Source organism: Alligator sinensis, unplaced genomic scaffold, assembly GCF_000455745.1.
Source record: "Alligator sinensis unplaced genomic scaffold, ASM45574v1 scaffold293_1, whole genome shotgun sequence".
In the NCBI taxonomy this organism is placed as follows: Eukaryota; Metazoa; Chordata; order Crocodylia; family Alligatoridae; genus Alligator; species Alligator sinensis.
The window spans coordinates 1,934,415-1,961,736 of record NW_005842158.1 but is presented as its reverse complement, the minus strand read 5'-3'; the positions used below and the strand labels follow the sequence as shown (position 1 = coordinate 1,961,736).

Here is a 27,322-nt window from a genome sequence, read left to right as displayed (position 1 = left end):
CCTGGGGGCCGGCCCAGGGAGCCAATTTCCCAGCCAGTGGATCGCGAAGGACCCAAGGCGGTAATTGGCCAGATTCTCCAAGAGGTGATCATGGTCAAAGTCTGCCCATTGACCAAAGAAGAGTAAAGGTCTTAGATGTGCTTATAGCAAAAAGTCATGTAAATGAGTGAAATGCATAGGCAATTCCATGCTAATGAAGTGAACAGTAAATAGAGGCGGAACTTGAGATGGGAGGAGAAATGGGTGGAACGAAGGAGGAGCAAGGGTGGAGTGAATGTTAATGAGCGTGAATCATATAAAATGTGAAAAGAGCTATTGTTCAGTGCAGACCCTTGTCTGAAGCTGTCTCCAATCTGAATAAAGCTGTTGCGAGCAATGTGTACTGGTGTTTGCTCCCTGCCTGCTCTAGCTAATGAGTAATGGGATCCATGAGCAATTGGATCATCATCTCCCTAGTCCTTGGCCGCCACATGGAGTTGGGGTCTAACAGGTTAGACAAGGATTTGGATAGGGCTGGCCCTTCATGCCCGGAGCAGCTGTGCAGTGCCCAGGGCAGTGCAGGTTCCTGCCATGCCATCTGCTTTTTCACCGTCTCCAATAAATGCAGGGACTGGAATTACTGTCCTGGTTGCCCTCCCCCCTGACTCAGTTATGCTACTAACACTTCCTCAGTCCTCTGGAGGTCCCTTCCAGCTCGACTTCTCTATGAGTCTGTGGTTTTGTGATTTAGATGATTTAATATATAACTGTGTTATTTAGCATAGGGATCCTTAAAGGGATTTGCCCCTGGATAAGTTACATATTATTAGTGGCTCGAGATCACCTATGAGACAACCATGTGAGATAGTCTTGTATACGCCATTGCGCTATATCAACCTAAGCACAACAGCACAGCTGAGATCTAACAAAGGAGAGGAAAACAATGCAAAACTCTTTGGGGGCTGGGAGCCAAAGGGAGCGTGGGAGTGGATATCGACTGTGCCAATGTTCCCCCCCCCCCCAGCAGGATGCCAGGAAGCACCATTTATAGGGCAGGGCCCATTTTAATGCCAATTTCATGTATGCATACATTTGGAAGCATCCCCTGCCTTCCCCTATTTGGCCTTCTGTGCCCCACATGTTTTCAGCTTTCCACCCATAGGTTTATTTTAACTTTCACAATAATATCATTAATATTAACTTTCACAATAATACATCATTAGTTGCAATATGGAGCAACCCCCTTGCCTGCTTATGCTTCCAATGTACCAAATAGCTAATGGTCTCTCATCCTTCACAACTCAGATGGTAATGGTTATTTTGGAGTGAGTTCAGTTCCATCAAAAGGGGTGACATTCAGTTCCTCCCCCTCTACATTCACATCATAGGACTTTCCGTGATCAGGGTTTGGGATCAGGGGACCTTGCCCTGTGCTGTCCCCAGCTCTGTAGGCTTCTGCACCCTAATCAGCCCTTCAAGCTTGTCAGTGTCTAAAATTGTCCCATGTGAGTACATAGTGCAGCCTGCAGGTCTCGCTAGCCCAGAGCAACTCTTAAGCAGACCACATGCTTCCCTGGAGTATCTTCAGTGGTCTCCCACCTCCCCACCCAGCCACCCCATGCCTCACGACAAAGCTTCCTGTGGCCACCTTCCCAAAGCAATAGTACACCAAACTTCATCTCCTCTGAGGCGCCCTCCAGGCTGTTCCCAATGGTCAGTCCCAGTAGTGTTTATTAAGGGTCCTGCTGGTGCTCACCAATCTCCAGGACCGCGTTGATGGCTCTATGCAAGGATCTCCTTCCTACAGTCCCAACTGATGTCCCCAGGGACTGCCCCTTCTGGGCTCCCACCAGTCTGCCTTACAGGTGCAGTTCCCCTTTCCTACTCTTTCTGTCACCTAAAGGGACCATTATGATCATCATCTCTGACCTCATACATAACACAGGGGAACAACCCTCCATCACTGAATGTTGTATCAAACCAACAAAGTATGCGTGACCTAAACCATGCCTCTAAGAAAGATAACCAGTCCAGATTGGACAATTTAAAGGGCCGGAGCATCCTTCATAGCTTGGAGGTACATTCTTCCAGTGGTTACTAGAACGCCCTCATTGTGAAATTACACTTGTAGGTTGAATTTGTCCAGCTTGAGCTTTCAATTAGCATATGTCCTCAAGTCTTTTTTTATGACTAACTTAATGATTGTTTAGTATTGAAAAGTGTTCCATAATTATGTGCTTGATCACAGAATTATATAATTATATTATGGAATTATATAATCATGAGGTTGGAGAGGACCTCAAGGGTCATCTTTTCCAACTGCCTGCATAAATGTGGGAATGTTACTCTTAAATCAACCCTGACCAATGCTTATACAACCTCTGCTTGAAAGCCTCCAGGGAAGGAGATTCCACAACTTCCCCAAGAGGTCTCTTCTACTGCCTCACTGTTCTAACAGGAAGGACATTTCTCCTGGGATACCATACTTTCCTGCATACAAGACACACCATTTCACAAAATTCAGTTGTTGAAAACTGGTATTTTCATTATAAATGGGGAAATATGGTAATAGGAGTTTCTGTCTCAGCCAGCAGAGGAAGAATGAAATGAACACTTTAGTGCTGTATATGAGGATCCCTATCTGTTGGTTATAGGCACTTTCTCTTCTCCCAGGTTCCCCCTATCCCCACACAGGCTCCTGCTGCAGCAGCTGCTACTCTGTCATTTACTCCTACTTACCAATATTTAATAGTACAAAGTGCTCCTTAATAGCATTTTAAATAGACTAAATATTTGTCATCCTGCCCTTCAGATTTATAAGTTTATCTTTATCATTTTTTAAAACATCCTCCCTAGTGCTAATAGAAGAAAACATGATTCATTATATAATATGAATAGTTAATCTCAGAATAAATACAAAACTAATATTTCTTGAATAATTCTGCATTTTCTATGTCTCGACGGCCCATTTGACCATTTGTACCAAGTGTCAGGGTGGTACCATTGTTAGGAATGCATTTGTGGATGAGATATTTGTATTATTTCTTATTGCTACTGGCCATAGAATTTTTTACTATTTTTGATTCCTCTTATTTCCATTGTTATTTTTTTGTATTTTCAAACTGATGATTTATATCCCTTGTCTCAGCATCTTTATCTACCTATCTACCTACCTACTTATTTTATACTTTCACCTCCCTATTTGGTCAGAACTGGGTTTTTTAATAGCAGAAATGCATCCTATTAATATAGCTTTTTTGTGACTTCTTTAATTGGAGCAACAGCATAGTTAGGAGAAGTGTTGGACATAAGGTCACATTCCATCATGGCTACAATGTTACAGCTGTATTTATATGAACAGTAGAGAGGGAGCTGAATGGCAACGTAAGCAATGCATGAGTAAAGTGTATATAAACTGACAATAAATAAATTAAAGCTGGAAATTATAAGGTTTCTATACATCAGAACAATGAGGTGTGGAACAACCTTTCAGCTGGAGAAATGGGGTCAAAACTCTATTTGATGATTAAATGAATGATGCAAAGTACTATGATTATCTTCAACAGCAAGATAATCATAGTACTTTGATTATCTTGACTCAAGAGGTCCCTTCCAGTCATGGATTCCTGTGTTTCTTGTTTTTTTTTTTTTTTTTAAATTCAATTTAAGGAATGTTTTTTGCACTTTGAATCATTCTTGAAGCTTTCCCTCCAAGCCACCTCCAATTTTCCAACAATCTTTTAAAATGTAGACACCAGAATAGGATATGTCATTAAATTCATGGTTGTACCAATATTTACACACACACATGCACGCACGCACGCACACTCACACAGGTGTTAGCTCCCAACTCTTAGTGTAAAAGAGTCTGCAAACAGAACCAGAGTCTAGGGATAAAAATATTTATTTTATTGATTGCAGTTCCTTTCAAATTGATGAATTGTGCTTTCTCATTCATAGATTCATAGATTCATAGATGTTAGGGTCTGAAGGGACCTCAATAGATCATCGAGTCCGACCCCCTGCATAGGCAGGAAAGAGGGCTGGGTCTAGATGACCCCAGCTAGATGCTTATCTAACCTCCTCTTGAAGACCCCCAGGGTAGGGGAGAGCACCACCTCCCTTGGGAGCCCGTTCCAGCCCGTTACATTATAATTTTGGGATTATTCTTTGAGACTTTCTTAGACTGGGCAAGTCCACATCTGCTTATTTAGGCAATGCCATAAACCCTGGCACTTACTGCACCAGAGATTCTTGCTCCTGGGCACTGTGTTTCCATATGCACCCAGGATTGCACCATGTTGAGCACAGTCAGAGCAGCATTGGCTGGCAGAGGTCTGGGGGTTCAGCCTGCCAGCCCAGGGCTGCTTTGATGTGGCTCAATGTGCTGCGGAGGGGTTGGCTGGGACATGAGGATGCTCCAGTATGGGGCTAACTAGTAGGTATTCCCTGCACTGAAACACCTTCACCTCAGCCAGAGCCTTTAGTGTCTACACATGTTGTGCTGTGGAGTAAAAAACTCCACAGCAGGATAGTACTTGTATTTACAAGTACTACCCTGCTATGGAGTTAATTAGTTTCCTGCAGCCTAATAGGGCTGCACATGTAGAAATGAGACGTTTACTGTCAAACTAATTTGTCTACTCAACAGTAAACATCTTGTGCAGACATGCCCAATGAGTAGCATGTACTTTTGCTAGTCTCAGAAAGTCAATACTTCAAATGGGTAAAATTCACCGTTAGACAGAAGGTGAACTTAAAACCCACTGAAATCCTCAAAATGGGGTGTCAGTGGGTGCATCTACATGTCCACTGGACTGCACAGTTGTTACTGCACAATCCTTTAGTACTTGCTTAACTAGGATTACTGCACAGTCCTGATGCTTCATGGGTCTTCCCCCATGCTACTGTGCAGTAGCAATGAGCTACTATACAGTAGCTTGTTGATACTGCGCAGTAGTGTCAGCATCACGATTTGTGCCCGCCAACGCTACGGTACCATAGCTTGTCACTACACCAACATAGCATCTTACGTAGATGAGCCCAGTGGGAGTTAAGAGTGGCTTTATGCTACCTTTCTGCACAGGAGTGAATTTCATCCATTGTGTATAAAATGTGTGCAATCAGCCCATCCATGGGCAGCTTTGCTGTTCTAAAGTAGACACAGAGTATTTATAAAATCTTTAAACATTCAACATTTATATTGACCTGCTCCTATTGCCTTTCCCAATTTAAAGACAATACATTTCCTAGAGTATTTGGATACAAGACTGCATTCAGACAAAAAAGAAAAACACAGTTGCTTATCTGCAAAAATGAACATTTCTAAAAAAAGTATTAAAATGTATTTAAACAATTAGATATTTCATTCATAGATAAAAGCTTATATATAAAACACTATACAGTGGTTTTACCTTACTGGTCAGTTTAACCCAGTATCCTATCTTAAGGTGCCCTGCATTGGACGATTCAGAAGAACATGTAAGTACTTTTTAAATGAAATTCAGCTTTATGGAAGGACTTCCTCACTAACTTTCAGTTGTCAGCCCTAAAGCAAAACAGTCCTTATAAGGCCACTGCAAGCTCATCTGCTTTATCCTGCTCACACCACTTTCTAAAATCTAATTGGTGCTTCTGTTTGGCATAAGTCATAGCTTGAAGAAATGAGCTCTATTCATTAGTCCTACACACTTTCTTGCATTTTTAAATTTGCTCCCTTTCATTTTAATCAGGAAGCCTCTTATTAATTGGACAATGACACATAATAAACAGGACTGCGTAACTGAGCTTCTCTGTAGTACTGTTTTATGCTTGCTCAAAACTTCTTTTTATTTTGTCCTTCCCCTTAAGTTCTCCTCTTAATGAATTTCATGGAGCCTCATTAATTTTTGTTGGTCCTCTTGGCCCTTTGTCCTGTTTCTGGCTGGGTTGTTTTTCCAGATGCAGCACTTTCAGACTTCAAGATGCGACACATAGGCATTTTACATGTGATTCTGCTCTGACACGCATGTTTCTTCAATGACTCGCTTAACAATCCAGAACTTGTTCTTGCGTGTGTGGTGAGCTCAGAACCAGTCAATGAACACAAGTCAGTCTTTAGGCTTGCCTCTCAATAAATATCATCTTCTGCTTGCCAATGCTGGATTTCATCAGACAAAATGTTGCACAGTTACATAGGGTTTAGAAGGTGCTTCTGAATTGCCTCACCTGGTTTTGACTAACCTAAATTATTGTGTTAATAATACATTTTGTCCCACCTCCCATTCACTTACTCACTGAGATCATTAAAAGTATACTGAAGACAGAGTTGTCGTATGTCTGTGTTAGATACCTCACTGATAGCCATTTCTTGCACTTAAAATTAGTTGTGAATTCCTATCACTTTATTTCCTATTACTTGACCAGTTTTTAATCCACAACAGGGTTTATGACTCATTAGGTAGGCATGGTTTCATAACAGTTTCATGTGGAGGTCTTTAGTGAAAAAACATTTTGGAAACCAAAATAAACACCTAAAGATCTTTTCTTTATTCTCTCTCAGTTTACCTGTACTAGATTAGAGGGTATGAAATTCTTCCTAGTATAACTTTTCCATGTCTTGCTAAAGAAATGTCTCATTCCAGATTCTGAATACTTGCTGCTAAACATGAAACCTTGGGGCTAAGCATGGTAGAAACACACAGATGGGAAATCAACTTAAAGAATTTGACTTATGATAGATTGCTGAAATACAGGGAATATTGCGATCCAGTTAGCTGCTTTCAATGTTAGGTAAGCATATGCATTTGAAAGCCTTTTAAATTCAACAGAGCTTGAAATATGCATTGTGTATATCAAATTTGGTAGGGACAATATATTCTTATTAAAGCTTATTTCTTACAAAACTATAGCTCTCTACATTCCTTTCCTTATTGAAAACCACTAATGTCTGAAAACGACACCATTAGGACTGAAGTTAATAATGGAGAAATCCATCTACATGTTGACATTAAATCTCTGAGTGTCTTGTTCACTGGGCATTTCAACAAGTTGTTTGCTTTCTTCTGGGACCTGGTATGAAAACCAAAAAAAAAAAAAAAAAAATTAACCCCAGCTCACATCCTTTGATCTTTCTGCAGTTCACGTGCATAATTACTTCCTAGTGCAATATAAATATCATTCTTTCCATTCACCTTTTGCATTTAATTATTGAAAACATCATGTTGCTTCCCTGCTGTTTGGGGAGAAATTCTGAGCCATTCAGTGCATCTTTAGAAGATTTCCAATGTCCTGACAAAGGAAATGCTTCATAACATGTAATATATCCATGTGCATATCAATCATTCTGGCTAGGGTTTACAAAGAAATTAGGTACTCAACTCCCCATGTAATTCAAAGGAATTGCGTTTGAATCTACTCTAACTTTCTTTGAAAATACCACCCTGAAATGAAACAAGGTCCTTAGGTACCACTCAGGTGGGAAAAAAAAAATGCTTTTTTTTCTAAAAATTATTCAAAATCTTTTGGTTTGAGAGATTATCTGAAATTATTATTATTTTTTTTCAGTTTGGGAATGGAATAAGGAAGCTGGTTATTGGGACAACCCCACTGGACAAATGCAGAATATGAAACAGTGCCTTTCCTGGAGAATGTGCCATCTAAATAGATAAAGAAAAAATCGTGTGACTTTCAGCTCATTTCTTTAATATATAGGGAACTGAGGCTCATATAGAATAAGGTGCTTCCCCAGAGTTATACATATAGAGATAGTAACTGGACCCTACTTTCTGAATCATAACACAAAATGTTCAGTAGAAACCCTTTCCTCCATCTATATTGGGAAAATTAAGGTAGACAAGACAAATATATTGTTTTCCAATGATCCCTGTTTGCAAGATTTTTCTGTCATGTGGGAAAGAAATCAGAAAAAAAGATTTTTCTTTATTTTTCAGTCAGGAACAGACAGATGTCTCGGACATTAAAACCCTATTATAGAGGTGCTGCCACTTTCACTGGGGAAGCAGCTCTTATGGGGTCAGGGCTATCTGACCTATGGAGATGCCATCATTCTGCCTACAGAGATGCCATCATTGTAGAGCAGGGGCAGGCAATTATTTTGGATGGAGGGCCACTTACTGAGTTTTGGCAAGCCATCAAGGGCCACATGACAGGCAGCCAGGAGCAGATAAATATTAATTTTCTAAAATTTTTAGGGGCCCCGTGAGCCAGATAGAATAGCCTGGAGGGCTGCTTCTGGCCCGCGGGTTGCATTTTGCCCACCCCTGTTGTAAAGGCATCTCTGTAGGCAAAAGTTTTTTTGTTGCTAGGATTACACCATTTCCTCTAAATGGAAGAAACTGTCTTCCTGCTGTCAGACATGCATCCACACAGGGCCAGGGGGGACGGTGGGGAAGGTTGCCAACAGAGCTGATCAGTTATTTTGTGGACCTCTTTGCACCCTTAGCCAACAAATCTCACTGAGATCTCTGTAATGTAGATGAGGTCGAACTGACTCTGGATGGCAGCAGATTACAGTGGATTTCCTCTTCTTTGCAACCTGCCTCAACAAGGTTTCTCTTTATTCCTCATTGATTTACTTTAGGGGCTGCAGCACTGACACACTTGAAGTTTCAGAAGTGGGTCTAAAGGACCCAAACCCTGAGTTAAAGCAGGTTTTTTTGAAGCTCGGGTCTCTCCTACTTCAACCAAGGTTATGCCCACACTGCACCCCAATCTCAAGCATGACAGAGAGGGAGCAACATTGGGCAGAGCCACCAAGAAGGGTTCAAGGCCTCCTTGGGCATAGTGCCTTTGAAGAGGAGCTGGTGAAGAGGCCACCATTTCCAGGCAATACCAGGAATGCAGTATGAATCCCCAGAGTCCCATTACATGAGCACTAGCAACGCTGGATCTCACTGTTCTCTCTTCTTCCCATAGCAGGAAAAACAAGTGTAGCACTTCCTGCTGGCTGTGTTCCTTTGCAGTTATAACCTACCTCCCAGTAAACTGAGTCGTTGTAGCAGTTCTGATCCGGGGCTTGACCCAAGAAAGGCAAATTCAGAATCAAACCTGCAGGAAAGAAAGTCCCATGAGTTCAACAGTGCACACGTTCCACAATATGTGCTACAAGAGGTGCCCTTGGGAGGAGAATCATGGTCTTTGTCCTGTCTTTTTATTTATCAGTGTAATTTAGGAAGGCAGTAAACACCACCTTCAAGGTGGTGACTTTTATCAGGAAATACCTAATGACACACCGAATCAGAGCTTATAATATCATGCTGGTCAATATTACAAGTATTGCAGTTACGTGATACTTTCCATTATAAAGGCCCAGTTCTTAGATGTTTACAACTTTCTCAGACTTAAATTGCTTTTGGGGAGTGTCTGGATCAGTCTGTTTTCGGTTTGTTTAGTATCAGTTCTAATGAGACGAAGGTGAAATGTCCCCCTCCCACCCGTGTTCTCCTAATCGTTTCAGTGAGGTTCCAGTGCTTCCAGACTGTGGAGTGTGGTTTTCAAATGTTCAAGAAAGGCTGGCCTTGGAGTCAGGGAACTGCTTTATGTTTGTCCCTATGAATATATACCCACATTTGGCCAAGTTATAAGCCTTTGGAAATAATATTTTGCAAATCCTCAGTAGAAATCTGTTTGGAACCAGTGTTCTAGTGCTACCTAGCTCCACCTATTTTAAGCCATCAGCTAGCAATAGATCATCTAGTCTGACCCTGTGTAAAACCCAGTCAATAGAATTTCTTCCAGCTATGCCTACATAGCACCATTCAATTTCTTTTTGGCTAACACATATTATCTAGGAAGAAAGCCTGATGGGGTGGAACCAGAAGGGGCGTGGTTGTGCCCCACCTTTGCCTCTTCACTGTTAGAAGTGTGAGGCAATAGAACAGACTGGGTGTGTCTACAAAAGATGCTTCACTGTGCACTAGACTAATTTACTGCATAGTAAAGCATCACCAAGTAACTGTGCTAATAAGCTACCCCGCAGTAAATCAGTCTACTGTGCAGTTGACTAGTACCTGTAGATACTGTGCAGTAGAGCTCATGTAGATGCTGACCAGGAGCAAATTTGTTCCTGGGAAGCCACACCAGCAGGGGGCCTGGCCCTGGCACTGCTTAGCTCCCAGCTCCCCATACTGGAGGTGTTCAAAAAGAGAGTGGACAGCCTCTGGTTGGGGATGATCTAGGTGTAGGAGATCTAGGTGTAGGCCTATGTTCTACTATGGGTATTTTCCACGTTTCCATGCTTTGCTGGTTGCCTCCCTCCTGGGACCAAAACAGAGGTTCCTGGATACAGGGTCTTGCCCTCCACTCAGAGTAAGACCAATCACCACATTTGACTTCAGGAAGGAATTTTACCCTATGGTCAGATTGGTATGCACTGTGGGGGGTTTTGCTTTTCTTTGTAGCAGGGGGCCTGGTCCTCTACCCAGGATCTCTTGAGCATATATTGACAACATTTCATAGAAGCAGGACATTGGTTGCCACGATTCTCCTGCTTTACCCTGTTAGGCTGTTAGAATAATAGAAATTTAGGGTTGAAAAAGGCCTCAGGAGGTCAGCTAGGCCAATCCTCTGCTCAAAGCAGGACCCTCCCCAACTATATCATCCCAGCCAAGGATTTGTCTATCTGGGTCTTAAAAACTTCTAGGGTTGGAGTTTCCACCACTTCCCTGGGTAACCTGTTCCAGTGCTTTACTAGTCTTCTAGTGAGAAAGTGTTTCCTAATATCTAAACTATACTTCCCTTGCTTCAACTTGAGACCATTGCCTCTTGTTCTGTCATCTGCCACCACTGATAACGGTCCAGCTCCATCCTCTTTCAAGCCCCTCTTCAGGTAGTTGAAGGCTGCAATTGAATCCCCTCTCAGTTTTCTCTCCCCCAGACTGAATAGGTCCAATTCTCTCAGATCTCCTCAGAAGTCATGTTTTCCAGTCCCCTAACCAATTTTTGTTGCCCTCCATTGGACTTTCTTGAATTTGTCCATATTCTTTCTGTAGTGAGGGCCCAAAACTGGACACAGGACTCCAGATGTGGCTTCACCACTGCTGAATAGGGGAGAATAATGTCTTCCATCAATCTGCTGGCAGTGCTCCTACCAATGCAGCCCAGGATGCCATTAGCCTTCTTGGCAACAAGGGCACACTGCTGGCTCATATTCAGCTTATTGTCCACTGTGACCCCCAGGTCCTTTTCTGAAGAACTGATGCTTATCTAGTCAGTCCCCAGCCTGTCCTGGTGCATGGGATTGTTCCATCCTAAGTGCAGGACTTTTCACGTGCCCTTGTTAAACCTCATGAGATTACTTTTGGTCCAAGCCTCCAACTTGTCAAAGTCTCTCTGAATCCTAGCCTTACCTTCCAGTGTATCCCCTGCTCCCCCCAGTTTGGTGTCATCCGTGAACTTGCTGAGAGTATACCCTTTCCCATCTTCTAGGTTATTGATGAAGATATTGAAAAAACCAGCTGCAGGACTGACTCCTGGGACACTCCACTTGACACCGGCTGCCAACTAAACATTGAATCATTGACTACTATTCGCTGACCCTGATGCTCCATCCAGTTTTCTATCCACCTTACAGTGCATTCATTCAACTCATACTTTCTTAGCTTGCTTGTGAAAATGTTGTGGCAGACTTTATCAAAAGCCTTGCTAAAGTCAAGGTGTATCATGTCCACTGGTGTCCTCACATCTAGAGAGCCAGTCATCTCATCATAGAAGCCAATCAAGTTGGTCAGGCATGACTTGCCCTTCGTGAATCCATGCTGACTGTTTGTAATCACCTTCTCCTCCTCATGCTTAGAAAAGGCCTTCCTTGAGGACCTGATTTTTCCAGAGAGTGAGGTGAGACTGACTGGTCTGTAGTTCCCTGGATCCTCTTTCTTCCCATTCTTAAAGATGAGCACTATATTTGCTCTTTTCCAAACATCTGGGACCGATCCTGATCTCCGTGAGTTTTCAGTGGTGATGGTCAGTGGCTCCGCAGTCACCTAGGTATCACATCAGTGTTAGGTCTGTGTTGCATCAGGGTTGACAGTAGTCTTATGTAGAGTTTAGATTATGATTGTATGGGATGGTTTGGATAGGGATAATTCTGTTTCAGGCAGGCAATTGGACTTGACATATGGAGGTTGCTTCCATCTCTACTTCTCTAGGATTCTATGACTCTCTGATTCTTTTGCATGTGAACTCTCAGCCAGGATCTAGCCTTACCTTCTGTTTTTGCACTGCTCCAGAGCCCAGGGGTAAATGCTGCTGCTACCAGTCGTCCCATCCTTTCCTCTGCTGCTGAACTCAGCAGAAGGGGGAAGAGGGGAGAGGCAAACAGCATGTTTCTAAAGATTCATAAGCTTTGCATGCTGTGTGCATCTTACTAACCTGCAAACGCTCCTCCTATTAGTGCAATTCCTAGTGTACAACCCAAGGCAGCAGCTTGCATACCAGGGGAAACAGGATGAAATGGCCTGAAAAAGGAGGGATGAGAAAGTCACAAACAGTTAAAACAGCACTCAGTTTCCAGAGCAGGAATTTTACTGCATTGTATGTATTTTTATTATTGCTCTCAGCTGGATAAAAGTGCCAGGTAGAGGGTTAGACTTAAATATATAAGGGAATAATGCTTTCCTTGAAAAAAGCGTGATTATATGTATTTATTTAATTTATATTCCACCCTTCCCCAAAATGTTTCAGGACAGCTTAAAGTAAGAGAAACAGAAAAACTTAAGAGGGCAACCAGAATAAATAAAACAAAGTGGAGACCCACTACACACCATCTTGGTCTAGCTTTGGTTGCTATATAATGTCCACATTACTTGGTGGGGAAGGAGGGCATTCAGTCTCAAAGTCTGGCCTGAGAAAATGAAGAAGCTTATTGAATTTTTGCAAAAGTTCATTTATGTCCCTATGAGCAAAAAGAACAACCAAAAGATCTTCATTTTCATAGTAAGGAGTGCACAGGGCACAGGGTTGTCAACTGCAGCAATTTTCTTGTGTCTTGTGTGACTTGGTGGCTTTCCTAATGGCCCATGTCCTGGAATCAGATGAATTTATGAGAATCTTAGCTTTTGTTTAGGGGGAAATTTTCTGGACCTCAAAGACAGAAAGAAGGATAATGTAAATTGCTCAACCCAATGATTCATAACCCAGAAGATGATTAAAAAAAAAATCCTTTTTTTTTTTTAATCTCAGGATTTTGCAGGGCATGATCTAAATTTTTTTAATAATTTGGGGCTGGCAATACTATGGTCTCAAGCAGCATGCACTGAATAAAACACAAAATGGCTGCCAGTCTTCTGAAATAATTCTCTTTTTGGTTTTTTTTTTTTTTTTGTTTTGTTTTTTTTTAAACTTACGCATGTTCCACTTTTATCGCAGCTGCAATGATGCTTGCAATCCCGCCCAGTAATCCAGGCAAACCATGTAAATTATGGACTCCACAAGTGTCTTGAATTTTTAGATGAGAAGCAAAAAATGGCTGAAATCAGAGGAAAGCATGATTTTAGGTTAGTTCTTGGTTTTCAAGCTCTAGTGTAAGTACTTATAAGATGAATTAACTGTGAAGAAAATACAATAGTGAAATATGTTTCATATACATACATAGTGATTTGGTATTAATGCTGTGACCTACATCATCACTTATGTTATTTACACAGGGGAAAATGCTAATATAATTTACATCATTGCTGGATATGGAGAAGCACTGTGATGTTATTAAACTGCTTAGCCATCGACACACAGTTTGAGTTGGAAGGAAAATAGGGTGAAGATCCCAACAAGCAAATACATGCCGTGAATCAGTGGCCAAAAATGATCTGTTGGGATATTTTCTCTTAAGGAATTCCATTTGATTGAAATTGAACCTTTCATGGGATTGTATTGATTTTGACTATTTTTTCGTTAAAAATCTGAAATGAGGTGTTTTAACAGCATCCAAATGTTTTGACACAATATTTTTGGAATGGGATCTATCCTATTTTAATGCAAAATCATTTTTATTTTAGAAAAGTATCTTATAATGAATTTTTATTTAGAAAAGTATCTTATCACGTGGCATAACACTTAATGGGTTAGTTCTGAATAAAAATACATTTTCAATTGACCTGACACAGGCATTCTCTTTGAAACTGCTGTTTGCTTGGGAATTTTAAATTTTCACTACAACCTGGATATTTTAAATGTTGGGGGTTTCCCAATAGAAATTCAGATTCAGCTAGCTCTAGTTACAAAGCAATAGCTGCATTTTTTCAGGGATTGGGACCACCAGTTCACAAAGGCACTGAAGCATTTATACTCCAGGAGTTGGGGGAGGGAAGTGCTGTAATTAAAGAGGCTCTGAGAGCCACTGTAATTAAAGCACCCAGAGCGTCTTGTGTATCAAAGTCCTTGCACTTAAAAATGAAGGCAGGGGTGCTTTATCTAAAGCCCATCGAATGAGCTTTAGATAAAGTGCCCCATCACCATTTTTAAGTGCAGGGACTCTGACACACGAGATGCTGGAGGCTGCTGGAGCACGGTTATTACTACAGTCCAGCAGACTCATTACTCAATTCTGCTCCAACACATTGTAATTACAGCAATCAGCACAGCCTCATTGCTCCTGTATAGGTGCCAATTGACTTGTGCTTCTGGTTGCCTAGGTCTTCCTATCTCTATCCACACTAAAGGCCTGATTCTCATCTTCTAAATCAGGAGTGAGACCAGTTTCTTGCCTTTGTTGGGGGTTGGACTAAATGACCCCTGAAGCAGCATTTCTCAACCTGTGGGTCACGTCCCATAAGTGGATCACAAGAATGTATGAAAGGGTTGTGAACAATCTTTAAAAATGGATTCTCCTTTGAAGGAGAAAAATATGCAAAACTATAGTTTTTCCTTCGCAGGCTGGCAGAGTTCCAGCCTGCAAAAAAGCTGCTTGGATCCCACCATGCTCCACCCCCAACCCCTGGGGGTGCTGCCCCCACACCCCGACCCCACTGGGGGGCTGCTGGCAGGTGGCAGTGGGTCAAGAATGAGTGGGTTGGGATTGGGATGTTTACAAATGGGTCCTGGTACACAAAAGATTGAGAACCACTGCTCTACAGGTCCTTTCCAGCCCTACTTTTCTATGATTTTATGAATTGAAGAACTCAGTGTGAGTCAAAAATAAGCCCAGCACATGTTACTTTATTTGAGACTTACAGTCAGGAACTTGAATCCGATGACAGAGATGATTGCAGCAACAAAACCAATCATCATAGCGCCAAAAGACTGGATGCCCAAGTCAGCACAGGACCCCACTGCTACTCCGCCTGCTAGGGTGGCATTTTGAATGTGAACCTGTATCGAACACAAAGTGATGGAGGGTAAGAAACGAGGTGGACCAGAGATGTGTTTTGTAAGTGTGGGCATTTACAGAAATATTTTCATGCTCGGATGTGCCAGAGATTTGATTAATCGATTGTCAGAGGTCATTGTGGATCCCCTGGCACGGCTTTATGAGCACTCATGGTGCTGTGGCGAGGTGCCAGAGGACTGGAAAAGGGCCAATGTGGTTCCCATTTTCAAAAAAGGGAGGAAGGAGGACCCGGGAAACTATAGGCCAGTTAGTCTTATCTCCATCCTTGGTAGCTTTTTGAGAGAATTATCCTGGTGCATGTCTGCGAGGGGCCAGCAGGGGAGGTTATGCTTAGGGGCAACCAACATGGGTTCATTAAGGGCAGGTGCTGTCAGACCAACCTGGTGGCCTTCTACGATCAGGTCACAAAATCCTTGGACACAGGTATAGCAGTGGACATAGTCTTTCTGGACTTCAGGAAGGCCTTTGACACTATCTCTCACCCCATTCTCATTAAAAAAACTAGGAGACTGTGGTGTCAATACCTACACAGTCAGATGGGTCACTAATTGGCTGGAGGGCCGCACCCAGAGAGTGGTGGTGGACGGGTCCTATATGATCTGGAGGGATGTGGGCCGTGGGGTCCCACAGGGCTCGGTCCTTGGGCCTGCTCTGTTCAACATCTTCATCAGCAGTTTCGATGAGGGGGTAAAAAGCACCTTACTCAAGTTCACAGAAGACACTAAGTTGTGGGGGGGAGTGGGCATGCTAGAAGGGAGGAATAGGCTGCAATCGGACCTGGGCAGGTTACCGGGGTGGGCGGATGAGAACAGGATGGGTTTCAACACTGACAAGTGCAAGGTGCTGCACCTGGGGAGGAAGAACCAGCAGCATACCTACAGGCTGGGGAACCCCCGTCTCATCAGTGCAGAGGCAGAAAAGGATCTTGGAGTCATCATTGATACCACAATGAACATGGGCCAGCAGTGTGGGGACGTGGTCAGGAAGGCCAACCGCACCTTGTTGTGCATCCACAGATGAATCTCAAGCAGATCCAAGGAGGTGATCCTACCCCTCTGCGCAACACTAGTCAGGCTGCAGTTGTAGTACTGCATCCAGTTCTGGGCGTCGCACTTCAGAAGGGATGCGGACAACATGAAGAGGGTCCAAAAGAGGGCCACTCACATGATCAGAGGCAGCAGGGCAGGCCCTATGAGGAGAGGCTATGGGACATGAACCTGTTCAGCCTCCACAAGAGAAGGCTGAGGGGGATCTAGTGGCCTGTTACAATCTAGTCAGGGGGGACCAGCAGGCATTGGGGGATTCCCTGTTACCCTAAGCACTACCAGGAGTGACAAGAAATAATGGTCACAAACTGGCAGAGGGTAGATTCAGGCTAGATATCAGGAGGCGCTACTTCACAGTCAGGGTGGCTAGGATCTGGAACCAACTTCCAAGAGAAGTGGTGCTGGCTCCTACCCTGGGGGTCTTTAAGAGGAGGCTGGATGAACACCTTGCTGGGGTCAGTTGACCCCAGCGCTCTTTCCTGCCAGGGCAGGGGGTTGGACTTGATGATCTGCTCAGGTCCCTTCTGACCCGACCAACTATGAAACTATAATTGAGTCTGCTCTGCATGTGAGTTGACGCACGTGGAGCTGCATCACTTGCAGTTGTGTAAGTGGCAAAATGCACATCAGCACGGAGAAAATGGCGGCGGTGCACTTTTAAATTCAAACACCTTCTATGCATTTGAGTTCAAAAGTGGACAGCTGCTATTTTTTGTGTGGTCACGCGCATTTCACCATTATACAACTGGCAGTGATGCAGCGCCAGGTGCTTTTCAAAGTGCCTGGTGCTGCGGCACTTGCATGCATAAAAATGCCCGGTGTGACTTACTGCACACGCCTTCTTTGTTATCACATTGTAAAAGATGTAGTAATTCATTTAATTGTGTCCCACAGAAATGGATGTGCTATTGAGAAAGTCAGGAATTAATCCCCTTAGAGACCTGGTTTTGATCCTCCTACCCAGTAACTGCTGCAGCCAGGACTTGATATGTCAATCCATGGATTCACAATAAAACAGTAGGATAGTCTCACTATATGGTTGAGTAGGGTCCTAATTTTTTAGAAACCACTCCTTTGAGGGCAGGTGTTTTCTCGATACCTTTAAAAACTGGTGACTGTTTGCAATTCCACGCTAGATTCAATGGCAGAAACAATTATCTTACCATATCAAACTTGCCTCTATGCTCAGTGAGGCTGGAGAAGGCAAATGCTGTGACTGTACATGCAGCTAGAGAGAAGTAAGTATTAACTATTGCTCTGTATTGAGGGTCCCCAGGTGCAGCAATGGCAGAGTTGAAACTGGGCCAAAACAGCCAGAGGAAAAGAGTGCCTGTAGGAATACAAAGAATCATTTAATTACTGGAGGGTTTTCAATGACAGAGATCCAGCAAAGCACAAATAGCTTCCTAACGGCCGAAGGAGGGCGACATGCCTGGGAAGTGATCAAATGCTTGGAAAAGTGATGGAATACTACACAAGAGTGTGTTACACTAGACATTAGACCCCTGGCACTTTTGAGGTTCTTTCTCTACCTCCCTATGTAAGACAGTATTCAAGGAGACTGACAAAGAGAAACAGAAGTGTAGTGGTTAGTCCTGGCCTGTTTGGGTTCTCCCAAAGACTTGTTCTATGGCCATTGTCAGGTCACTGAGGATAAGATTTTGCCGTAAATAATACCTTACTCATGGGGTAGGTCCCTTGGGATTCTTGCAGGCTACAACTCCTCAATGTAAGGAAAGGTAGAAGCATCTTGCCTATAAGTTCTTTATGTCTTAATTTTTTTTCATATGCGATATATTGATCACTCACCTAACAAGAAGGTTTGGGAGATTTAACTCATTAACTAGAGGTAGTTAAAGATTTTCCAATAAAACTTCTTTGCTACAGAAAATGACAGTAATTTCCTTTAAATAAACATTTGGTTCAATCTCTCTCTCTCATTGGAATTTGTCTCTCTTTTGTCTCCCCTTTTTGTTTCAAGCAGTTAGCAATTTTGGGTTGTGTTGAAAACACAACTGCAGTGGCAGAAGAAAAGTAATGCACTACAAGGATAATGAGCAAAAAGTTGTAGCATAGCAAGGTGAGTAGCATATGCAGTGGATGAGAAAGGGAACAACTGAGTAGTACTCTTCATTATTCTTACAACAACTGCCTCTTACTTACCAATCATAGCAAACATGTCTGAGTGATAGGAAGACCCTTCATTTTCATGACCTTTTTTCAAACCAGGGCGATACAAGACTCGGGCTACAGCCAGACCAAAGTAAGCTCCAAAAGCATGAATAGTCATTGATGCTCCAATATCTGTGGCCTAGAATAGGGGAAAAAATATAAACCCTATCACTGTTGTGGCCCATATTGTGGCCATGGAGAAGACAGGATTCAAGACAGGAAGAGTTTGGATAGGCTTGTCAATTGACTTTCCTTGGTGGAGACTAGGAGTTAGCAGTTGAGACCACTACAGAGCAAAGATGTACCACAGTAAAGACACAATGGTTATCATGAGTTATTCTTTACTAGTTATACAGAGCACTTTTTAGATGAGTCTTTAACAATTCTTAAAAGCTTTATGTCCAGACCCAATTCCTCCCTACTAGAGTTCCTTAAAAAAACATAACGCTTCCTTCTGCTTGCTCCTTTTTGTGGTTTATTCTTATAGCTAAAAGTATGACTTTTTACAAAAATAGGTCAATTAATGTTTGTTCAGGAACTTAAGCAGAGTGGACTAAGATCATACTTAGGTGCCTAAGACCAGTAGACGCCTGGCCCTTAACACTTCCGTTGTTTTATTCAGAGGGGGTACAAATCAAAATTCTTGGTCCTAGCATCCTAATACCTTGGAAGGGTTCAAAAGCTAAGTTTCAATTTTGTGGGTGAATCCTCTTCTATTAAAAATCTCACATTTGCACACTTCTGAATTGTGGGGTGTTAGAAAGTTAGTTCTGGATGGACATTTTGCTGCTAAAGTGAATCTCGGGGGGGGGGGGGGGGGGGGGGAGGGCGAGGGAAGCTTGATATATGTTAAGACGAGAGAATTGTTTCCTAACTATCCCAACCACTGCACTGTCCTACTGGTAATTCTGCACAGATATACAGACAAGAATGATACAGGAGGAAAATGTTAGTTTAGGTTTAAGAGTCCTGATCTTGGGATCTAAAGTAAGGCCTGCAGTATATAAATAATGAAGGAGGATTCAGGAGACCTCCAGTGGCTTGCTCCTGCTTCTCATTCTCCTAGAGAGCTAGTTTCACACTGAGCATGAAGCTCTTTCTCAAAATGTAAATGGTGCCAGTATTTTCTCACTGTAGGTTCTCTCACACTGAAAACCAGACTCAGACCAATAGATCTAGAAGTTAACTATCCTTTACTGCTCATTTTGAAATATATTAGTCAATTGCATGAAAAATATTACAATCACATTTTATGCCACAAGATAGACCAGGTCACACACTGCCTGGACACAGGAGCTGAGACTGATGTCATCTTCCTGGACTTTAGGAAGGCCTTCAACACAGTTTCGCACCCTATCCTCATTGGAAAGCTAGCAGACTGCGGAGTGGATGCCTACATGGTCAGGTGGGTGGCCAACTGGCTTTAGGGACTGCACCCACAGAGTGGTGGTGGATGGTTTCTTCTCGGCCTGGAGGGAGGTGGGCAGTGGGGTCCCGCAGGGTTCGGTCCTCGGACTGATATTATTTAATATCTTCATCAGCGATTTGGACGAGGGCGTGGAGAGCACCCTCTCCAAGTTTGCTGATGATACCAAGTTATGGGGCAAAGTTAGTACACCGGAGGGCAGGGAGCAGATTCAGGCCAACCTGGACAGGTTGGATTAATGGGCAGAGAGAAATAGGATGCAATTTAATAAATATAAATGTAAGGTACTCCACCTGGGAAGGAGGAACCCCCAGCAAACCTGTAGGTCGGGGAGTGTCCTTCTCGGCAGCTCGGAGGCAGAGAGGGATCTTGGAGTCATAATTGACTCCAAGATGAACACGAGCCGGCTGTGTAACAAGGCCATCAGCAAGGCCAATTGCACCGTCTCGTGCATTAACAGGTGCATGACTAATAGAACAAAGGAGGTGATGCTCCCCCTCTATGCGGCACTGGTCAGGCTGCAGTTGGAGTACTGTGTCCAGTTTTGGGCGCCGCACTTCAAGAGGGATGCGGAGAATCTGGAGAGGGTCCAGAGGAGGGCCACTCGCATGATTAATGGCCTTCGTGATAGACCCTACGGGGGGAGGTTGAGAGAGCTGAATCACTTCAGCCTTCACAAGAGATGGCTGAGGGGAGATCTTGTGGCTGCCTATAAATTTATTAGGGGAGGTCAACAGGGAATAGGCTACGCGCTGTTTACTAAGGCGCCCCAGGGAGTGACTAGGAATACTGGGTGTAAATTAGTTGAGAGTGGATTTGGCTTAGATATTAGGAAGACATTTTTCACAGTAAGAGTGGCCAGGATCTGAAATGGGCTTCCAAGAGAGGTGGTGTTATCAAGAGGCTAGATAGTCACCTGGCTGGGGTCATGTGACCTCGCTTCTCTTTCCTGCCAGGGTCAGGGGGTCGGACACGATGATCCATTGTGGTCCCTTCCGACTCTACGATCTATGAATCTATGGACTTCACAAGACAACTTTGAAGTGTTTGGCAGTCACAAATTATGCCAACACCTGGAATTAGCAAGTAGAGAGAAAGAGGAATAGGCAAGTGAGTGAGGGAGATAGGAAGTTGTGTCACAGAGAAGTAGTATTTTAATGCTGAAGCTAAGCAATGAGATGGCTAGACAGAGGAAGCAAGTCGGGCAATTGAGAAACAAAAGCAAAGGCTTGAAGTGCACCATTGCAGAGCAGAGAGGTGTTTGCTTTACCTACAGGAGATTTAGTCTTTCCCCTTACTTATGAAAAATAAAGGCATGATACCTACTTTCAGGACGTCCACAACAAGGTACTCATTGCATGAAAAGAGTGTGATCTCCAGAATTGCCAGGATCATCATTTGGACTGGGCTTGTTTTCCCCAGGAGAGCTCCAAATGAAATCAAGACAGTTGCCGTGCTGAAGTCTGCATTGATCATGCTGGGTTTAAGGAGATGGGAAGCAACAGTCATCAAAACAGACAAACATTGCATAAATCAAAATCAGTCGAGCATGACCAGAAATTAAATGGAATACGAACATGTAAAAAATAACGTCATCCGTGAAACCATAACACTTGAGGACTGAAAAAGGAGCATGTTACAGTCCAATATTGTGGTTAATAACAATAACAAATCCCTCCTTAGGAGGCTCTTTGCAGTGTGGGGTCCAAGACTTGGTCTAGATCACAGAGAGGGTCACTTGGAAGGTTACCACCATACCTGCACAGACCACATCCTTGCCACGCTGGATGAAATCAGAGTAAGGGAGATGGCAGTAGGCTACTGAGAACATCAAGAAAATGTGTCTTGTATTTGTAGTGCTGATGTTTCCATGGAAAGTGTCAAAAAAGAAGCCTATCTAATAGGTTTAATATCAGTAGGGCTTACAAGAAACATATCTTCAAGCTAAATTTGACTCCACAGCCTACATCACCAGCTACCCATTGACCGCTGGTATTACTGAAAGAAGCCCTTGGCTCAGGTCCAGAACAAATCACACTCAGACTTCTGAACCATAGACAGATGCTCCCATATGCTAACAGGCAATTTAAGGGGAGGTAAACCCCTTGTTCTGCTCTGGGGCTGTCTAACTGGTGGCCCATGGGTTGTATGCAGCCTAAAAGGGGTTAACTGCTGCGCTGGGTTTCCCAACAGGCTGTCACTCCCCCTATTGCTCTGGCTGCAGCAGGATCCAGGGGCTCCAGGATCCCCTTCCCTTCCTGCCCCAACCCTGCTCTATTCAATGGCTCTTCTCAGGTCACAGGGTGTAGCCCGGCTGGGAAATTCTCGGTGCTTTCCTGCTTAGTTGCATCAGTGCTGTTTTTGTGGGCAGGTGCTAGGTACGGTTAATATGGAAACTGGGAAAATATATTAACCCATGCCTGACTGGGAGCCCTCACTTATGCAAGAAAGCTTCTAGTGAAGTCTCTGTCAGGGAGCTGATTGTAAGCCAGTTAGTCTTTATGCCCTCTATTGGGTTTTTCAGTAAGGTATCACAACAGAGAAAGCAGAGTGTCAGATACACAAGCTGTCACTTGGATATGCCTGGGCTGGGTTAAAATATTTTGGCAAATACTGTATTGGGAGGACTCATTTGCATATAAACATTTATTATGAATCATCACTGTAGCGCATCTCCACATGCCATTAAGGCGATGTGATAAATTCTGGCACAGTTTGCACTGGAGTAAGCTGCTCCCGGGCATACTGTCTATTTGTGTGCCTGGGACCACAGTAGTTTGAGCACAGATGGAGCATCCCTGGGCTGGCAGGGCCTGGTGGGGAGGGGTCAGTCCTGGACTCTGGGTGATGGCATCAGGCAGCAGAGGGGCTGGATGAGGCATGAGGTTGCTCAAGTGTGGGGGTAGATGGCAGACAGCCCCCTGCACTTTAGCACCCTCAAACCCCAGCCAGCCTCTGTCACCATCTACATGTGCATTTCAGTTGAGTAAATTACTCTGCTATAGGATTGTACTGGCCCCAACAGTACTATCCTATGGCAGAGTTAATTAATTTACTGATCCCTAATACCGGCGCACGTGTAGACTGTGACGCTTTACTGCAGAGCTAATTAGTCAGCTCCACAATGAAGCACACATGTAGGTTCACCCACTGTGGTGGGTCTTTTATAGGCCTGGAGATCAAAAACCCTATAATAGTCAATGAAAAGACTTCCATCAATGTTAATGCACTTAAAGAGGCTGAGCCCGTAGTCAGGGGACATGTTGCCATTGCTTTCAGTGGGAGAAGTATTTAGCTTGGTAAAAAGTTATACCTACCTTTTAACAGTAACATGAATTTCCCCTCTTTTCATATGCCAAAACCCTTGCATTAGGGTGCCCCACTGGAGACCAACAGCAGCAATGAGCATGTTGATTCCAACACTGGTGAATCCATATTTCTTCAGGAACGTCATCAGGAAACCAAATCCAACAAATATCATCACATGAACATCCTGAAAAACTGAAAAGTCCAAGAAGACTGTGACTAGACTTGCAAAGGGGAAGTATTTGGAGTAAAGAAATAATTTAATAAGATCAGATATGAAATGGAGTATGATTTCTTATAATCAATGCAATCTGCAAAATTGTAACACTTGGTTTAGGGACAGAAGTTACACATAAACCGGTTTAAATGATCAGAAACTGGTTTAAGCCTGTAACAGAACAGAAGTTCAGTGCACTTAAACCACTTTCAAAATGCCCCAAACTAGTTTAAGATAAACCTCGTTGGATATAGTATCAGACTTAACTGATTAAGGTCAAACCGGTTTATGGAACTTCTGTCCCACACTCCCTCCTTGTTCAAATTAACTCAGAGTCCCCCAGCACTCCAGGATGCTTTGTAGCCCTGGGCCATGAGTCTGCTCCAGTGGAGCAGGGCTGACCCTGCCCCTCTGCTCCCTAGCCAGAGGACTATCACTCCTTGGGCCGGCTGAGTAGGAGATGGGGGGTGGGGGGAACCCTGGCATTGGACCATAGCCAGGGTCTGTGGGGCATGGGAGGGGGCACACAGAAGGGGGAGGATGGAAGCCCTCCTAAACTTTTCCCCTGCCCTCCACTCTTTGCCCAAGCAGAGAGCAGAAGGCTTATCAAGACTCTGGCCCAGCCAGCTAAGGAGGATGGAGGATAGGAAGGTGGGGTTTAAACCCACTCCATGGTCTGCACCGGACCCCAGCTGGGGTCTGCCTGGTGGAGGTAGGGAATTCCTCTAAGGCTTTTCCCCACACCCCACTTGAGCAGAGAACAGAGGGCATGGCCAGGTCCTGTCGTGGCTTGGCCAGCTGAGGAGGAAGGAGGTAGGCGTGGTTCATGGGTGACTGGTGCCTCCCAAGTCTGGAGGGGTAGCAGATTGCTGATGGAGGGATGGGGGGGTATCCCCAGTGTCCGACTGCTGAGCCAACAGTGAAACCGGAAGTACACTTCCAGTGGCACTTGTGGTTTCACGACTAGCACTTCCAGGGGATGCATGGCCGATTTCAGGGGGTGCACGTGCACCAGCGTGCACCTCCTACACATTGCCAATGGTGGGGTTTAAACCCCCTCCCTGGCCTGCGCCAGACTCCAACCGCGGTCTGCCTGGCGAGGGGAGGAAACCCTTCTGAGGCTTTTCCCTGCTTTGTGGAAAGCAAGGCAACACCTGGTTAGGGGTCCAGTGGGGGGTGGGGGGTGGTGTTTTCTCCCCCATCCTAAAGTCTATTATTAAGTCCCTGCTCTGCACCAAGGCCAGGGATTGGGGGGCCCTGCCAGGCATGGGCAATGCCCTCTGAGGCTCAGGACCCTGGGTTAGAAGGACTATTCCCTCCAGGAGTTCCCCTCAAGGGTTTGGGCGGGGGGGGCATGTGCTGGGCATCTAAGCAGGATAAGCCCTTCTTGGCTGCATTCTGCTGCCTTTGGCAGCAGTGACCACCAGGCTGGGATGTTCTATCACCCTCCAGCTCCTGGTATGGGCCACTGCAGAGGTTTGGCTGCTTTTCCCATTTCAAAAGTAAATGTCTGCTCATTTGCTTCTCAGTTCAGTCTACATAGTTTATACTAACCTGCAAAGATTAAATTGATTCAACCTGGGGCTTTTTGACTGTCTGTACTTAGTCTTAAGGTCTGAGGTGAGGGTCTGCTGTTTTTTAGATAAAAGTATAACACTGATTTGGACTTTTAAAAAATGTGGGGTACCAATGTTAGTTTGCTAGCTCTTTACCAATGCTGGTAACCAAGATATACCTAAAACACTCCTGCATTCTTGTTGGTGGAAACAGGGCTAGATCTTTGTACTGCATTGAATGGAAACTGTTTTAAATATCTGTTTTCTAAAATATTATGTACGTTTATTTTAAATGTTGCAACCTACATTCTTAATCATTACATAAATATTTTATTATTTCCTGATTAAAATATTTTACTCTTTTCCAGTACTTTACCCTGTTCAGTAGAAATATCTGCACCCGTTTTTGATTATGAACTTTTTTTTTCTTCTGAGTTACTCTTCCCAGCAAGAACATCACTGGAGATTCATTCCTTTAATCTCCTTCATCCTTTTCACATAAACTCTTCTAACAATAACAGGGAAAAAAGGCATAGTAATGGGAATATTTGGATTAAAGTTATAGTCCCCAAAGATGCTATTTTTACAAGATTTCTACTCGTTTCAGCATGGAAAGGCCTGGTTTCATGTTACATTAGTTACACTGGGTTAGAAAGTTTTCTGAGGAATTGCACAGTCATGCTTATGAGGATCTAAATAAAACATATTATGACAGGGGGCTGTCTTGAGGCTGGTCCAATCATTGGCCCGCCCACCTGTCTAGGACAGTCTGCTCACCTGCCTCACCTGCCATGCTTTGGATGTAACTAATTAGTTGTTCATAGGTGGGAAGCTGCCCATATAATGCCCAATGTCAAGGGCATAATACACTGCTCCATACCAACCCTACACTGTATCCCATGCCTCGCACATGGCATCACTATATGGTTCAGGCCCCACATTGGGCCCCACTATATTCCAGACTGAACATTCGGACCCTGGCCTGGATCCCTCCTACTCAGGTGACCTAACCTCTGCCCTCATACTGGGCTGCAAACCCCACTAGACCACTTTCCTTCTTGGCAGTGGCCCCCTCTGGAACCCTTGGTTTCACAAGCCCTGGCCTCACATCTAGGCCAGTCTGGACTCCAAGCCTCTAGCTTTGGCCGTCCCTTGAGGTGGGCACTCAGGCCCTTTGACTGTCCTGGTCCTGGCCCCAGCATTGACCAGTTGAGGTTTTATGAGTAGGTTCTTGGCAGCTAGCCCGCTCTCATACAGGTCCACCTTCTGAGCTCGTGGACCACATAGTTCCTCCGGACCCCTCCTGGGCCTGCTGTTCTGCCCTCCTCACTTGTTCTCTGCTCCTTACTGGGCCTCTACTCCGACTGGCTTATGCACAGTCCTTCAGGCCTCGCCACACACCATACTCTATGCACCCTCCAGCTCTCACTCTGGCCCCATCATTGGGGCCACTACTTCCTGCCCCCTCACTGGGGCTTCTGGGCTTGATGCCGCATAGGACCCCACTCTGTGGGCCTTGTCCCTTGCTTTTCTGTCAGGGTGTGCTCCCCTAGCCTTTCCCCTTCCCATTGGGTCACCCACAGGGCAATGGGGGCTGAGGCTTTCCAGCATCCCGTACTCACCTTTCACGAGGGAGGCACAGGTATGGCATTTCCTGGAGACTGCCCCACCACAGGCAGCCCCACCATACCATCCAACCCCAGCAGGGTGTATTTTTAGGTCATGCCACAGGACCAGGAACCTCCTCCATCCCCATAGTTCCTACCCTTGACCTCCAGGTGCTCAGGGAGCAGCAGTACTTCGGCAGGGAGACGTCCACCCTTCGGCTCCCCAGTTACAACTGCCCAGCTCTGTTCTCAGGACCTGTCTTATAGCCTGACTGCCTAGCCCTACACCAATGAGGCATCCTCTGGGGTGCCATGTGACACCCCTAATTGGGTCTGCTCCCACCTGCAAGACTGATCTGCAGCCTGCTCAAGCCCTTAAAGTGGCAGATACAACCTGTGCTCTGCCACACACGTTCAAAGTACTGGAGCCCTTGATGACTCTGGTGCATTTACAGTGCACTGCAGCGGCTGAAAACACACATCTATTTGTGTCTCCCAGCCCCTATACCACACTGGAGCTTTGAACTGGTCCCAGCACAGTGCCAGGGCTGGGACCCTGTTGGTACCTCCCAGTTCCCCCACTGCACCAAGTCTCCTGATCACCTAACCTTTGTGGAGGGTGAGGTACCTTGTGGAGGTACATTAGTTACATTACATTGAGTTAGGCTTGGAAGCGGCGACAGACGAGCGG

The 27,322-nt window shown here is 44.4% G+C and overlaps 1 protein-coding gene across 1 annotated transcript in view; it reads right to left on the bottom strand.

Moving 5' to 3' along the window:
* Nucleotides 1-3,867: 3,867 nt before the first annotated feature.
* The window catches only part of RHAG (Rh associated glycoprotein), a 35,749-nt gene continuing 12,294 nt past the window's right edge, over nucleotides 3,868-27,322 (bottom strand). The window contains exons 2-10 of the mRNA XM_006025674.2: nucleotides 23,263-23,446; nucleotides 21,272-21,422; nucleotides 18,511-18,658; nucleotides 17,511-17,677; nucleotides 15,145-15,282; nucleotides 13,323-13,444; nucleotides 12,349-12,434; nucleotides 8,954-9,027; nucleotides 3,868-7,029 (exon numbers count right to left, since the gene is read on the bottom strand). Of these exons, the coding sequence (XP_006025736.1) occupies nucleotides 6,955-7,029; nucleotides 8,954-9,027; nucleotides 12,349-12,434; nucleotides 13,323-13,444; nucleotides 15,145-15,282; nucleotides 17,511-17,677; nucleotides 18,511-18,658; nucleotides 21,272-21,422; nucleotides 23,263-23,446 (1,145 nt within the window). The 3' untranslated portion in view covers nucleotides 3,868-6,954. The remainder of the gene's footprint in view (nucleotides 7,030-8,953; nucleotides 9,028-12,348; nucleotides 12,435-13,322; nucleotides 13,445-15,144; nucleotides 15,283-17,510; nucleotides 17,678-18,510; nucleotides 18,659-21,271; nucleotides 21,423-23,262; nucleotides 23,447-27,322) is intronic.